The 15,529-nt window shown below is 39.2% G+C and overlaps 1 protein-coding gene across 5 annotated transcripts in view; it reads left to right on the forward strand.

The window, feature by feature from the left end:
- The window catches only part of FRYL (FRY like transcription coactivator), a 214,058-nt gene that overhangs the window by 161,728 nt on the left and 36,801 nt on the right, over positions 1-15,529 (forward strand). For all 5 annotated transcript variants that reach the window (XM_034671839.1, XM_034671841.1, XM_034671837.1 and 2 more), the window contains 8 exons: positions 281-485; positions 1,578-1,699; positions 2,707-2,897; positions 4,252-4,346; positions 5,407-6,014; positions 6,314-6,411; positions 10,534-10,704; positions 12,791-12,931. In XM_034671839.1, coding sequence (XP_034527730.1) covers positions 281-485; positions 1,578-1,699; positions 2,707-2,897; positions 4,252-4,346; positions 5,407-6,014; positions 6,314-6,411; positions 10,534-10,704; positions 12,791-12,931 — 1,631 coding nt within the window. The remainder of the gene's footprint in view (positions 1-280; positions 486-1,577; positions 1,700-2,706; positions 2,898-4,251; positions 4,347-5,406; positions 6,015-6,313; positions 6,412-10,533; positions 10,705-12,790; positions 12,932-15,529) is intronic.

Consider the following 15,529-nt stretch of genomic DNA (forward strand, 5'->3'; position numbering starts at 1 on the left):
GAGGCCGCAAACTTGCCAAAATATTAGGAGAGTGCCACTCTCAACTTTGCTCAGCAGATGGCAGCAGCAGAATTCGCAGTAAAACCAACTAGTTGAGTGTGAATAGTGAGCTGTGGATGACACCATTGGCTCTCACAGGCGGAGTGGGGTGTGTGTCAGCTGGTACTAACAGATTCCCACATGTGTCCCATAGAACCTGTAAGGAAGGAGAGTTTAACTCTTTGAATAACGCGTGAGGTCCTTTTCTGTCCGGGTATTCACCGCCATCTTTCTCTTTCAGCGGGCGTCAGTGATTTTATACCTGATTACCAGCCCTCCCCCATGACTGACTCAGGGCTTAGCTCCAGTTCTACCTCTTCTAGTATCAGCTTAGGAAATAACAGCGCTGCCATTTCCCATCTGCACACCACTATCCTCAATGAGGTCGACATCTCAGGAGAGCAGGATGGAAAAGTCAAAACCCTCATGGAATTCATTACCTCAAGGTAACGTTACAGCTCTCACCCTTCCGCAGCATGGCTGTGGTAAAGCGAACCCTGTGTTTCATTTCTGGTTTGCCATTGATTGTAATCTCGTCTGGCTACCATGTGGCCCAGAGAGAATAAATACAGTGTTATCTGACTACATATTCTGCTTTCGTTGGCTCCATTCTCGTCAGTCATCAGATTTTTATTTAGGGCCTACTCCTTGCAAGGCACCATAAGTAAGGAGGAAACATAGATGGGGACAAGGGGGTTGGTGTTCCACAGCACGAGCAGAATCATCAGGGGCAAGAGAAATAAAATGTGTTTGGAAATGGTGAGTAATCCAGTCTGACTGTAATGCTGAGGGATGTGTTTCTAGATGAGAAAACTTTGTAGGGAGAATTCACAGTGGAGGGCCAGGAAGCCCAGGCCACAGGCTACAGATCTTTCATCTTTCCAGAAAACAGAAGTCATTGAAAATCCTTGAGCTGGATGGGAAGGGTGGGAGGCACAATTAAGTATGTTGAGAACAATTAGTCTCATGGCAAGGAACAGGAGGAATTAAAGGTGTTGGGGACTGGTAGCTGTGTGACCACGTAAAAGGTTTTCAGGGCACTTTGGGCCTGACATGAGGAGTTTGACCCTTACTAACCAAAGTGGCAGCCTTGAGAATGCAAAGATATTTTAAAGAATGAATCAACAGGAAACCGTTCTGTCTTACACGTTCCCTGTATTTTTAGCTACTGAATTATTTTCTTTGCATTACAACCTAAATACAGTCTAGCCTGTCCACATTAGAATGTTGTGACCTATAACACAGACGCAGTAACCAGTAGTCCTCTCACTTGGCAGAACTGGTCATCTTTTCCTCCCATCTCTGAGAGAATTTCACTGTAATGATGGAAGCCTGAAATTACATGTAACCTGGATCTTCCTGTAGTTGACACAGACCATTACACATTCAAGTACATCAACAGTCATAGACTCTGTGCATGCTATCTGATTTCTTCCACTACTGTCCTTTCTAGTGGGAAAAGCACATTTTAGGTGACTGAGTGAAACTGTTCATGTAAGTTTAACACCAAGGGAATTATGTCTGTTCTCTGTTTTCAGAAAAAGAGGGCCCCTTTGGAACCATGAGGACGTTTCTGCCAAGAATCCTAGCATAAAGAGTGCTGAGCAGTTAACTACATTTTTGAAACATGTGGTTTCTGTTTTTAAGCAGTCAAGCTCAGGTATCTTTTATTAAATATTTCAGATAATACTTACTTTCAATGAGATATTTTCATGTGATGTGAAAATTTCTGATAATGCATAGCGAAGAGTTGACAGTTGACATGTCTACATTAAAAAGTTTGAGGCAGGTTTTCTTTTTTCTTAAGATTTTATTTGAGAGAGAGAGAGAGGGCGCACGCGGGGGGAGGGGCAGAGGCAGGGGTGGGGCTGGTGCTCAAGGCTGGATCCCAGGACCCTGGGTTAAGGCAGACGCTTAACCAACTGAGCCACCCAGGAGGCCCTAGACAGGTTTTCTTTTTTAACTCATTTGTGATAAACAGATTTGTTTTGGTTTAAGAAGAATTTAGTTACTCCTTAAAAAATAAGAAAGTCACTTGCAGCATACTGGGGTTCTTCATTTCATATATGGTGGCATAAAGTTACAATGCGGTTATGTGTTAGGAAACAATTACATTAAAGAAACACAGGGGGAGATGACACACTTGAATTCTGTTTTACACTGTCACAGGCTTCTATATCTAAAATTAACACATTCTGAAAATTACAGTAAAAATGTATCTGTTGAAGCACTTGGTTCTCAACCAGGGGTGATTTTGACCCTCAGGACATGTGGCAATGTCCAGAGACATTTTTGTTCACACCCGGGGCGGGGCGGGGGGGGAGGGGCAACGGACAACTGGTTACAATTGGTATCCAGTTGTGGGGAGGCCAGCCTGCTGCTAAACAAATACACCTCAAGGGCACCTTCACAACCAAGACTTGTCCGGCCACAGTGGCGACAGTGCTGAGGTTGAGAAACCCTGTTCTCAAAGATCTCTTTCCTGGAGGTTAGAGTAAAATGCACATGGAGTTTAATGAACAGAAAAGGCACTGACTTCTAAAATCTGAGCGCCTGTGCAGTTTGCCAGGCAGTGTGCTGGGCACTGGGTTTAAAATGGTTAATCTCTGATGCTAATGCTGCATTCCAGGCATGAGAAGCACTCCCTTGTGTCCTTTGTCTTCACAGAAGGAACGCACTTGGAACATCACCTCAGTGAAGTGGCTCTGCAAACAGCCCTTTCTTGTTCTTCTCGACACTATGCTGGGAGATCCTTCCAGATTTTCAGGGCCCTAAAGCAGCCTCTTTCTGCAACTACACTTTCTGATGTTCTCTCCAGACTTGTAGAAACTGTAGGGGACCCAGGGGAAGATGCACAGGTATTGCATTTACTTCTTTCAGCAGCCATCGAGCAGTTACTCATTGTCAAGGACTTATTTGCCAAGTACAGAGCAGAGCGCAGCAGGTCTAATGGTTACAGAGAATTGGTGTCAAATGCGGACAGGCAGGCAAAGAATTATGAAACAAAGTTTTGCAAATGATATTTAAAAACATACTAACTGAATCAAATATTTGGTGCCTATCAGAGAAAGCTTTACATTCACACACACACACTCTCTCTCTCTCTCAGATATTATCCTGGGATGACTACAAGGTAAAAGAGATAGGATGTTAAATTTAAATGTAGAGTGCTGAATTTTTAAGATAAATGAAGTGAAATAATGCAGTTGAGAACTTAAGTCTAAACAGACTAGTGATTTTATTAACACTGTTCTAGACACTGGGGATGTAGTAGTGAACAAGAGGAAGTTCCTGGCATTCTGGAGCTCACATTCTATTGGAGAAATAAGCCTCTAATTCACCGATAATATGTAACATGATTTTATTTAGTAATTAATGCTGTGAAAATAACCAGGTAGAGTAACAGATTAAAGAGTGGCAGGGGAGAGGGAGTTGTTTTTATATATGATCATCTGAGAAGGTGAGTTTTAAACACATACGTAAATGAAGTGAGGCCTGTGATAATCTGGAAGAACATGTCAGACAGAGAAATAGGACTAACAAGTGCAAAGGCCCTGAGGCAGAAGCAATGGGCCTTTCTTTGAGGAACATGAAGCAAGCCAGTATGGCTAGGGTATTGGATGACGGTGTCTAGTGTCAGGAGGTTGATGTCGGCAGGTGCAGATTATGTGAGGGTCTGGTAGACCCTGGTGTGAGTTGGGCTTTTACTTTGAATTGATGGCAAACAGTACTCCTAGGCTTTGAGAGGAAAGTGATGCATATAATTGGCTATTTAGAAAACTCCGGAGTCTATGCAGAGTCCTTAGGAGGGCAGTAGGAGTCAGTCAAGAGGCTTATTGTAAAGGCCGGCACTGAAATGGTGGCAGTTTAGATTAAGGGAAGCTGTGGAGTATAGAGAGGGGTTCAGATTTCGGATATATTTTAAAAGTAATATTTTCAAGACTTGCCGATGGGTTTAATTTAGATGTGAGAGAAAGAAACAGAAATGACTCCGATTTTTGGCCTGAGCAATTTTGGGTGAATTGTGCCATCGTAACCATTAGTTTGATGAGTTTTCATCAATCAGCAAGATCATGTTGCTCAAGAGTTTAATCATTTTGTAATATTAATGTTGAGTTTGTTCTAATTTTAAATCTCATCGGGAAGTCCATTGCAATTTCTTTTTTTTCCAGAGCATAATTAATGAAAATCTGCTCTTTTTTCCCCCCCTAGGGATTCGTGATTGAGCTTCTTCTCACATTGGAATCTGCAATTGATACTTTGGCTGAAACCATGAAGCATTATGATCTTCTTTCTGCCCTTTCTCAGTAAGAATTTAAGCCAGACAAACTGTAGATTTGTACATAGAACTCCAGTAGCTAAGTATGCATAACTCACATTATATTATTCTCATATTGGTAGTGAGATTAATACCAAACAATTCAGATGGATTGCCAGTGGAAACCGGAGCCTCCGAGAGGGAGGCCGTGTGAAAAGTCTTAACAAGGCTGTAAGTGGCATGTTGTTCTTCTAAGGTCCTGGTCAGAGATCTTCCTGCTGCACGACGGGGCCTCAGCGACACTGACCAGCTCCATTCCTGCCACCCCCAACATCCCATTCATTGCCCCGCAGCAGGCCAGGCCCCTCCCGACCCAAATTGCTCATCTCCTCCCACTTTCTCTTCCTTGCACATCCTGAATTGGCTTATCCTTCAAGACCCATCTCAGATATCACCACCTGGCTAAGCATTTACTCCCTGAGGGCGGTGCGAATTATTCCATTTTGGGGGTTCTCACAGGGTTTTCTTCAGAGTTTAATAACAGTAATTAACAAGCTATAAATTTTTACATTTCCATCTCTCCCAACAGACTTCAGTATTCCGAGCACTTTGCATACTGCTGGCACCTATAGGCAGCATTCTGTCATTACTTTTAAATCAATGATAATTGGATGTGAGGGAAAAGAAGAAATCAAAAATAAATTTTTGAGCTTGATTTTGGGGGGGGGGAAGAGTGTGCATTGACGGAAATAAGGACATGGGTACCATCAAGTTTGGGAATATGACAGATGAGGTCTGCTTTGGACATAATGTTTACTAAATCCTAGAGCTGAAAGTTGCCGGTGATAACTGTGACAGAATTTTCACTTAAAATCAAACATCCTCCAGCTCACGGGAAATGGTTGGCCACAGTAGGAAAGACATGGTTGTACATTTTGCCTTAACATGGAGGAAAGAACTGAAATTTGATTAAGCAAAGTCAGACTCAAACATAATTTTTCCTGGTTACAGTGTTTTTTCAGTGTTTTCAAGAGTAAAATTAATACAGCAAAAGATGTGATTGTATATGCATTTATCTTTTCTTTCTCTTTTTTTTTTTTTTTGTAAAGAACCTCATACCATGATCCTATAATGGGAAATAAGTATGCAGCTAACAGGAAAAGCACTGGACAACTCAATCTAAGCACAAGTCCCATTAATAGTAGCAGTTACTTGGGATATAACAGTAATGCAAGAAGTAACTCTCTGAGATTAAGTTTAATTGGTGACCGGAGAGGTGACCGGCGGCGGAGTAACACACTGGATATAATGGATGGACGGATAAACCATAGCAATAGTTTAGCAAGGACTAGAAGCCTTTCCTCTCTGAGAGAGAAGGGAATGTACGATGTGCAGTCCACTACTGAGCCTACCAACTTGATGGCCGCCATTTTTTGGATAGCAGCATCTTTATTAGAATCCGATTATGAATATGAATACCTCCTGGCTCTCAGGCTTCTCAACAAACTGCTTATCCATTTGCCTTTGGATAAATCGGAGAGTCGAGAGAAGATTGAAAATGTACAAAGCAAATTGAAGTGGAATAACTTTCCAGGCCTTCAGCAGCTCTTCCTTAAGGGTTTTACCTCAGTCTCTACACAAGAAATGACCGTGCACCTCCTCAGTAAACTCATTGCTGTCTCCAAACACACGCTGGTGGATCCTTCCCAGCTGTCAGGTGATGTTAATAGAATTGCACCAACTCTGCTTTTTAATGTAGTGAAATGTAAACTAATTTGTTTGGAAGTCTACTAATTTCTGCTTTTCCACAAGTAGTCATGGGTTGGTTTGTTTGTTTGAATATGTGAGATAGCTTAAATTCCTTGGTCAAAGCAAAAAAAAAAAAGAATATAGAAGATCATGTGCTCCAAGACATAAAAAGAAAATGGTTTCTGTGAACCATTAAAAAAAAACCTTTAGTTTTTAAAATAATGTGCAATAAAATTGGTTATTGTTTGCTTTTTTTTTTTTTGATAGGCTTTCCTCTTAACATCCTTTGCTTATTGCCTCACTTAATCCAGCATTTTGACAGCCCAACTCAGTTTTGCAAAGAAACAGCTAGTCGAATAGCAAAGGTAAGCAAATGTTATGCTGACAGATAATGCTAAAGGGAAATTTTTCTGGAGTTTATCTTAAAGGGGGGAATCTCTTAAATCTTTTTACTGTCACTTCCTCTGTGAATTTCACATCTAAATTTTAATTCTTTTCCTGCATATAAAGGAGTTTTACAGTAATGATGTAAGTTACCACTGTTGAAATCACAGTGAATAAAATTATTTGTTTAGCGTAATGACCCTCCGAGTCTTGAGTCTTTTTCTGCTCTGTTTCCCTACTTTATCTTCTACCTCTCTGTCCGTCTCCAATTCATTCATTTGTGTACTACTAAATATTTGCTGAGCACTGGGTTGGGTGGCAGAAATGCAGTGATAATCAAAGGAGACAGAACACTTGCCCCTGTGGGCCTTACAGTAGGTGTGCAAGCAAGTAAGTAGGCAATCGCCATAGAGTCTGATAAGCGTGCAATGAAAGGACAGGACTCCAGGGGTACAGAGAGCAAAAGTCTGCCTAGACACTGAAGGCTGAACAGGAATAACCAAAATAAGATCCGTGGATGGGAAACAAGAAGCAGGGCGAGGTTAGGTTTCCAGGCAGGAGAAATTGCATGTGCAAAGGCCCTAAGAAGAGGGCGTAATACATTCTGTGACTCCAAAAGTTCTCTCTCCCTACTTTGGCCTTTTCCCTTTTAACATTCTCTTCATCTCTCTTTGCTGGCTTCATTCTTTTCTCTTCCTTATTTTCTTTCCTCCCGAATGTTTCTGAAACAGGAATGTACTGATTTTTAAATCATCTGTTAACATTTGTTTGAAAGTGTTAGAGCTCTTAATCATAATTTTTAAAAACAGTATGGTTTTTAAATAATTTCCTCTCAAAAACAATAAAACACCCAGATACCTTGCCTTCTGCTTAAACTTAATTCTTAATTTTTTTTTCTGTCAATTATTGAGTCTTGGGAAAAAAAGCCTTTACAGACTGAAAATATAAACAGTTACAAGAAGGCGTTCTATAAATTTACAAGTCGTGTACATACAACAGGAAGTTGGTGACCCCGGGGGAGATGAGTGAGTGGCAGTAGAAAGAAGATAACCTAGCTAAAGCAGGGGGAGAAAACTCAGAACAGTTTGCAAACAGAAGGGAATAAGCAAGTGAAATTCTCTGGAAGAGCTTTTATATGAGCAGCCTTTTAAAAGCCGTGGGTCATTTAACAAGTAGCACAACAGTCAATGGAAAGGGCGAGCGTGCAGACAGCCAAAGAGAACACCCGCTTCTCCTGGGCCGGGATTCCAGCGTGGGCAAGTGCTGATCTCTGAGCTATGCGAGCCCCATGAATCCTGCTAACAGCCACACACGTAGAATCCTTTTTGCTATCTTGAGAGATACTATTTAATAAATGACAAGTTAATATTTAATAAAGTACGCTGTTGAATCCCTCCCTGATTAAGTCGCTAAATAAATTAGACATGGAGAGATTTTTAACATAATTGTTTGAAAAACCACACATATTTAAAAAGAAAAGCCGTTATTACAGTTAGTGGAAACATAATTTTGAAAACGATTGCCCAAAAGAAAACCCAACAACATGTATCTGCTTTAATGAGGTCTAAAAGTGATATAATTTATTAAAATATCTTTCATTTTAATATTCTAATGACCTATCATTAGAAAAATTTAAACAAGTATTTTTTTTTCATGAGAGGTAAGGAAGAACATATAAAGGGGAAAGACGTATATTGGCTTACTTTGGGATTTCAAGACATAAAAAGCACGAGTCCTTTAATAAGGGAAGCGGGAGCACTTAGGGTGGCGGGAGACACTGTTGTTGAACGTCCTGCTGAGTGCTGGCCCAGGACGGGAGCCCAGCCCGGCCCAAAGGATGAAGAAGCCCCTGGGGCTCAAGCCTCCGCTGCTTGACCAAGGCAGAGCACGGGAAGCTCCTTTTTGTTTTCAAAAACCAAATACGGCTTTTTATGAGTCATAAATTGTTTTTAAGTCTGTTTTCTTCCTGTTGAGCAGGGCACAAAGGTTCCCTCTGTCTGCTTTCAGCAACCTGCAGGATAAGAATTAAATTGATTCCTTAATTATCCTCTCACTTAAAACTGTTGAAAGTAATTTTCTGCCATTATGTGCTTCCTCATTATGCAAATATCCCTAGTTCTGTTTGTGCCCTTGGAGAGCACAGAACTTCAAAGTGAGGCAACATTTAGGACAAATATTGTCCTTTTAAGCTATTCATTATGGCAAAAATAGTATGCTAAAAATGTTTGCTTATAAGACATACTCTTTTGGGGTCGTACTTTAACCTGGTCATTCAAAAATTTCAAAATTAAACCTAAGCCATTGTCTTTACTATAAAATTACACAACATCTATTCCTAGGAATTTTCTTCCTCTTCAACAACAGGTTTCTAAAAATCATGTTTTTAAAAAAATATTTTTTAAGGACATAAGAGTTCTATAAGAATGATTTATTTTTCAGAAAACAATACTTTAAAATTTTAAAGAACTTATTTTAAATTTTAAAATGATTCCTAAAAAATAACAAGTTGTGAAATTATAAAATTATGTGATTTTTTAAAAATTGCATGATTAATTACTATGTTTTGAAATACGAATAAGCATCAGCAAAAAAAATTTTTTTCTCCCTACCACCTGTTTTATGGGCAAAAAGGTAATGCATGAAACTAGCTGCTTTTAACAGTTTTATAAAATAACTTCCAAGGTACTGCTAATCGTCTGCAGTCTTGCCTGCCCTCCTATTTCAGGCCTATCCAGTGATAATGTCCACATGATGAATCAAAGTAATAGATTCATCTGAAAGTTGAAAAGTACATATATTTTAAAAGGTAATATCCTGCAGTTGACCTTGAACAACACAGGGGTTAGGGGCGCCAACCTGTTGGCGACACTGTTGAAGACTGCATATGACTTTTTACTCTCCCTAAACGTAATTACTAATCTCCTACTGTTGACTGTAAGCCCTACCGATGACGTAAACAGGTCAGTTCACACATATGTTACATACTACATGTGTCGTGTACTGTATTCTACAATAAAGTAAGAGCAAAGAAAATGTTACTACAGAAATCAGAAGGAAGAGAAGATACACGTCCACTACTATCCTGTATTTATCGAAAAGAATCTGCAGATAAGTGTCCCTCACGGTTGAACCCCGTGTTGTTTCAGGGGTCAACGGTATTTTCTTTACTAAGTGCTCTAGGCAGTTTGGGAAAATACAGACAAAACATCAGTAAGATGGTAGAATAAGTGAGGAAAAGGAAAAAAGGGAAACCAGATGAAATTTCAGTGCTAGCCCTGTGATCAGCAGGGATGAAAGACTAGTGTGTCCCCTTCCCAGTTGTGCGCTGTCCACGTGACGCCCGGAGCAGGCTAAGGACAACCCTCACCAACAACTCAGGGAACAGACAAGGTGCACGTGGTCAGCAAGACCCTCCCAGATATCAGGTCCCACAATACTGGATCAAACACGCTCTAGGAAGTCAGTACATTTCGAAGTGACCTTACTGGCCAAGGACCTTAGGAGCTCATGGTGATTTGGGGTCCATCCTTCAGGCTGACGTACACCGTGTCATCCTGCGTCCTAGAGAGGCAGGACTCCGTTTTATCAGAGCTCCAAGGAAGTCCTTTGACTATGTCACGCATGTGAGCGTCTCTGCACCCGACTGCCCTACTCTGAGAAGCATTTCTGCCCTTGGCATAGCATCTCTGCACCTGGCAGGGCGGCCTGTTCAGTTACTGTTCCCCGAGCCATGTAGCAATTTTACAAAACAACACTCTTTACAAAACAGTTACAAATGATAACGCAGCATTCACAAAACCTCATATGGGTTTTTCCAGAGGCCGCTTTACAAAGCATCAGACTGACAAAAGAACTGCTATTTAGCACCCGTGGAAGTTCCCGACCTGTTAATCATCTTTCCATGTTACCCATTAAGTTATTCTCTTAAGAAGTTCTTGGGCTTTTTTTCTCTATTTGACTTTTCTACTGTATTGAAATAAAATGCATTTAAAGCTTCAACATCTACCTCAAAATAATTGAATAAATGCATATATATAAAATCAAGTTTAAAGTTTGAATTGTCTTTATCTTAGGTGAGTGGAATTATTTTCCATGTGTTCTAGGTCTGTGCGGAAGAGAAGTGCCCAGCTCTCGTCAACCTGGCTCATATGATGAGCTTGTACAGTGCACACGCCTACTCTAGAGACTGTGCTAACTGGATCAACGTCGTGTGCAGATACCTACATGACTCCTTCTCAGATACCACATTTAATCTTGTCACTTATCTTGCAGAGGTAAATCTACCAAAAGAAAAAAAGTACTTTTTAACTATTTTTAAGTAGACTTATTTCTAGAAGCAGTACTGATACTAATCTTCAAATTGTCTCTGAAAGTGAATATTAGATAACACCCTTTGTTAAAGGAAAATATGGGTAATTCCTTTTAAGTATAAAGAAAGTATAAAGTATACTTTCGAGTATAAAGGGCTTTTTTTTTTCTTCATTTTCATTTTCAGTGTTTATTTTCTCATTCACTGTCCTTAAGTGACATAAAATTCAGAATAATGTAATTTTCACCTTTATTTCAAATAAAAAATGGGTTTCTAGTGGTCTTGATCCTAGAGAATTGTTATAATTTTTGCTTCTAAAAAAATTAGTTCTTGAGTTTGAAATCCATTCTAGAATAATACAGCATGCGAAGGCATTTCTGCTGGGTAAGTTCTTATTTTGATGATACATTTGCTTCCTGATCTAAAATAAGATTTGGGTGGCTAAAGATGGAATTATAAAAACACTAGCCCTACAACAGCGTAGAAAGTTAATATTTATTTGTTGAGGAACTAACTTCATGCCTAAAAAAGTAAATTATTGAATAGATACCCACAAAGACTCTTAAAAGGAAAAACTCCTAGTCACTAAAAATGTTTGTCAGCTTATAATAAAGTGATGCCTTCCTTTTTAAAGATTGACCTCTAAAAATTAAACCTAAAACACTGTATAAGCTTAAAAGAAATGATTCATAACTCAATAAACATTTTAAATTTTGTTCATAACGCTGTTTGAGCTAGCTGTGTTACTGATGTTGACTTTCACAAAATGCTTTAGGACTGGTGTGCATTTTTAAGGTGTTGCTTTTGATAGGTTTGCTCCCATCAACCTTAGATTTAGGAGAGCTGATGTTGGGGGGGTCTCCACTGGCTCAGTCAGTGGAGCATGCAACTCCTGATCTCAGGGTTGTGAGTTCAAGCCCTACGTTGGGTGTAGAGAGTACTTATAAAAAATTTTAAAATCTTTAAAAAAAAAAATAGAGCTGACAGTGGGAACTCTCTGCGTAGCAGCTTCTTCACCGGAATAAATGCAAGCCTCTAGGTTTATCTTACACCTAAACCTTTGGGACAAGAGCCAACATAAAACCCAGGCTAACTTCTTGAGCCTGTTCCTTAACTGGCTTTGAAGTCAAGCTCCTTAGACCAGCTTCACACTGGTGCCGCCGCCCAGCTCCCCGCTAAGGTAGCACTGGTTCCCCCATCCTGGGGTCACAGAGTCTGGAACTGGCACAGGACAGCCTGGGTGTACCACATATGGTGACTGGTTTTCACTCTGTTGAGAGAATGGTTTGCCCCAAATGTTACCCTCGGTACTATGTTACCCTTGTTTTATTATTATTGTTAATTCTGAAGTTATTACAACATACTGAAACCAGTTACATGTGTTTAGAACTACATATATTTAACTTAATTGTCCTGCAAACAATATGAAGTTTAGATAGTGTGATTACTTTTTTCTTTTTAAGATTTTATTTATTTGAGAGAGAGAGAGAGAGCATGAGCGGGGGTGAGGGGCAGAGGCAGAGGGAGAAGCAGACTCCCCCACTGAGCAGGGAGCCTAATATGGGGCTCGATGCCAGGACCCTGAGATCATGACCTGAGGCGAAGGCAGACGCTTAACCAACTGAATCACCCAGTCGCCTCATGATTACTTTATTATTTTTAAAAAATCCTGGCTCAGAGTTTAAGCAACTTGTCCAAGATCACATAGCTAATAGGTGCCTGGTATGAATGGTTTGGGGGTAGTTATTCTTTGGTGATGGTGGTATAGTGGTTTTTTTCTTAACCTAGAATAAATGGTGGTCAATTTAAATTAGTTAAGGAAATGAAAGAAAAAAGCTAAGATTAAAATGAAAAGTAATTATTGATCCTTTCTGAACCAAGGACGAGTAACAGTAATAGACATTATCTTTTAGCTTTATTATTTGTCTCTGAATTTCTAATTATCTAACCATAAAATCATAGATTAAATCTATTATGTTTTCCAACATCATAAGTATAAACATTGAGTTTTCCTTAACCTGATGAAAGTATACTTTTTAATATTATTTTAGCTGTTAGAGAAAGGACTGTCCAGCATGCAGCAATCATTACTACAGATCATCTATAGTCTTTTGAGTCACATTGACCTCTCTGCTGCCCCAGTCAAGCAATTTAATCTGGAGATCATAAAGATTATTGGCAAATATGTACAGGTGAGTGACCACAAAATTTATATATAGATTTATTCATTGCGAAACAATTTGTAATCATAAATACTTGGAAGGTCCAAGATAGGGAAGAAGTTAGTCCATAAGTCATGTTTCCAGGAATATTTACAACATGGAAAAAATGTTCTTAATGTAAGTAACAAAAAGCAAAATCTGAATAGTAGGATTGGCATGACTCCTAATTTTGATTAATCATTACATCTATGAATATACATTTCAGTAATGACTGGAAAGAGTGTACATAGATGGCAGCTGTCATCACCTCTGTGTTACTAACCAGATTCTACATAATGAACAAACATCACTTTTAGAAACAGAGAGCTCTTTGTAGAGTCTGTGTTTTACACTTGCCTTCTGTGTCTGATAAAAGGAGCCCAGATATTTAGAAAGTAGAAAATCAAACTTGGTTTTATGTAAATGATGACAAGTTAATCTGGTCTGTGCTGCATTTCACCTTTGAATTATCTGTTAAGAAAGGCCTTGCTGAGCAAACAGATCACTATTGTGGATACAATTTATCACAGAGAACAAACTCTTTGAGAGCCTTAACAGATTAATATTTTGTTTCTACTCCAGTTATATTTGCATTCACTAAAGCAAAATTTACAAATGGAAATACTTGGCTAGCAATGAGTCTGTGTCTTGGCCCATACCTGAAAGTAATAAAACTGTGTTGGTTTCCATTATTCTGTTAGGTAATCCAGATTCGTTTTATATTCCCTTGAAAGTCAGTGAGTGCAAATGTTCAAAAAATGTAAGATTCTTTGGTGACCCCGTTTATCTTCTCTGTCTTCTCTCTCAATGACTCAGGCTTCACCAAATAACAATTATACATTTTCTTCTAGAGCACATTTCTCTTTTCTTCTTAAGGTTTAAAGAAGTTAACTCATTAAATATTTGCTGGATCTCCCACAGAGACACGTACCACACTGAACTACTAATTTATAAAATTTAGATGCATTTTTTTATATTCAGAACCACAAGCTCACTTGTCCACTGGGCAAGCAAGTGATCATAAAAGGGCATAGATTTCTGACTAAGTGAATGGCACATTCCCCATCTAAAAGGAACAGCACAACTTAGGTTTCCCAAGTGGCCATGCTGGAGGACAGATCCAGTGTGGCAAGAACTTACAACTTTTGAAGAGAAGCTAGAAATTTGGGGTTTTCTCTAAAATCTCCTAAATGCAAAATATTGACCCAAAACATTTTAAGATTCTATTTATTTGAGAGAGAATGAGAGAGAGGAAGAGAGAGAGCGTGCACACATGAGATGGGGGAGGGCCGGGGGGAGAAGCAGACTCCCCACCGAGCAGGGAGCCTGATGCGACTCTTGATCCCAGGACTCCAGGATCATGACCTGAGCTGAAGGGAGACACCCAACCAACTGAGCCACCCAGGCACTTACCCAAATTTCTTAAATACTGTATGAACTGAAGTTATATTTAGCTGATGGGTCATCACAGTTAGTGAGTTCGGCTTTATTCAAACATTAAACGTTTCACAGAATTGAACTCCTCCTGATAATCTTTTATATTTCAAGCACAACTACAACTACCAATACAGTTTACGGAAACATCCCTGAAGAAGTTTTAACTTTTTACAACATCCAGAGCTTCTAATTATTTCTGTCAGAAAAAAAAAATGTCAAAACTTTGTTAAATATAAACTACCTTTTTTTTTTCAATGATGTATGTGCATAAGATGTCACAATATCTACGTGGCCATTTTTATAATTATTAAATATTTTGTGCTTTAGGTGTCCTCTTATCAAGATGTTATTAAATAAATTGGATAACTCAGTTCTGCCAAAGATTTTTCACTTGCTGTTTGTTGTTGTTTTAGTGGCATTTTCCCCCTCAGAATGGTCAGCTGTGACACAGTATGTGGAACACAAGGTTGAGATGGGATTTTGTTACCATAAGTCAGAAAAAACAAAGCAGTTGTTGCAGTGTGTGCTTTTCAATAGATAGTTTAAAAAATATTATAAATTCTTTATTAGAAATTGATTCTTCTTTGGGCACCTGGGTGACTCAGTTGGTTAAGTGTCTGACTCTGAGAACAAGCTCTGTGTGGGGCTCCATCCTGGGTGTGGAGCCTGCTTGAGATTCTCTCTCTCCCTCTGCCCCCACCCCAACCACTTGCACACACACATTCTCTCTGGGAAAAAAAAAAGAGAGAGAAATTGATTTTTCTTCTTCTCTGTAAGTATCTGTCATGGTGATGTAAATCATTTTTAAATTATGTTGGTAGAAATAGACAAAACTAAAGGCAGAGAAATAACTGAAAGACCTCAATAACTCAAATGACCGCCATGGGCCAATCAGAGGGCGACATAGCCACATATGTAGGGGAAATAACTCACCCTCTACAACTCAGTAACCACAGAGAACATCACTTTAGTTGTATGGTTAATCAAAATTAGGAGTCATACCAATACTGCCATTCAGATTTGGGCTTGGGTCATCAAGAAAAATCTAAATTTTTTTAAGTTTTTAAAAATATCTTTATGTCTGAAAAAGAAAATATGCATTAAAAATTGTCTCCAAGACTTAAAATATTTAAAGTTTGGAGTCTCGAAGCC

The sequence above is a fragment of the Ailuropoda melanoleuca genome, chromosome 11 (assembly GCF_002007445.2).
Source record: "Ailuropoda melanoleuca isolate Jingjing chromosome 11, ASM200744v2, whole genome shotgun sequence".
Lineage (NCBI taxonomy): Eukaryota > Metazoa > Chordata > Mammalia > Carnivora > Ursidae > Ailuropoda > Ailuropoda melanoleuca.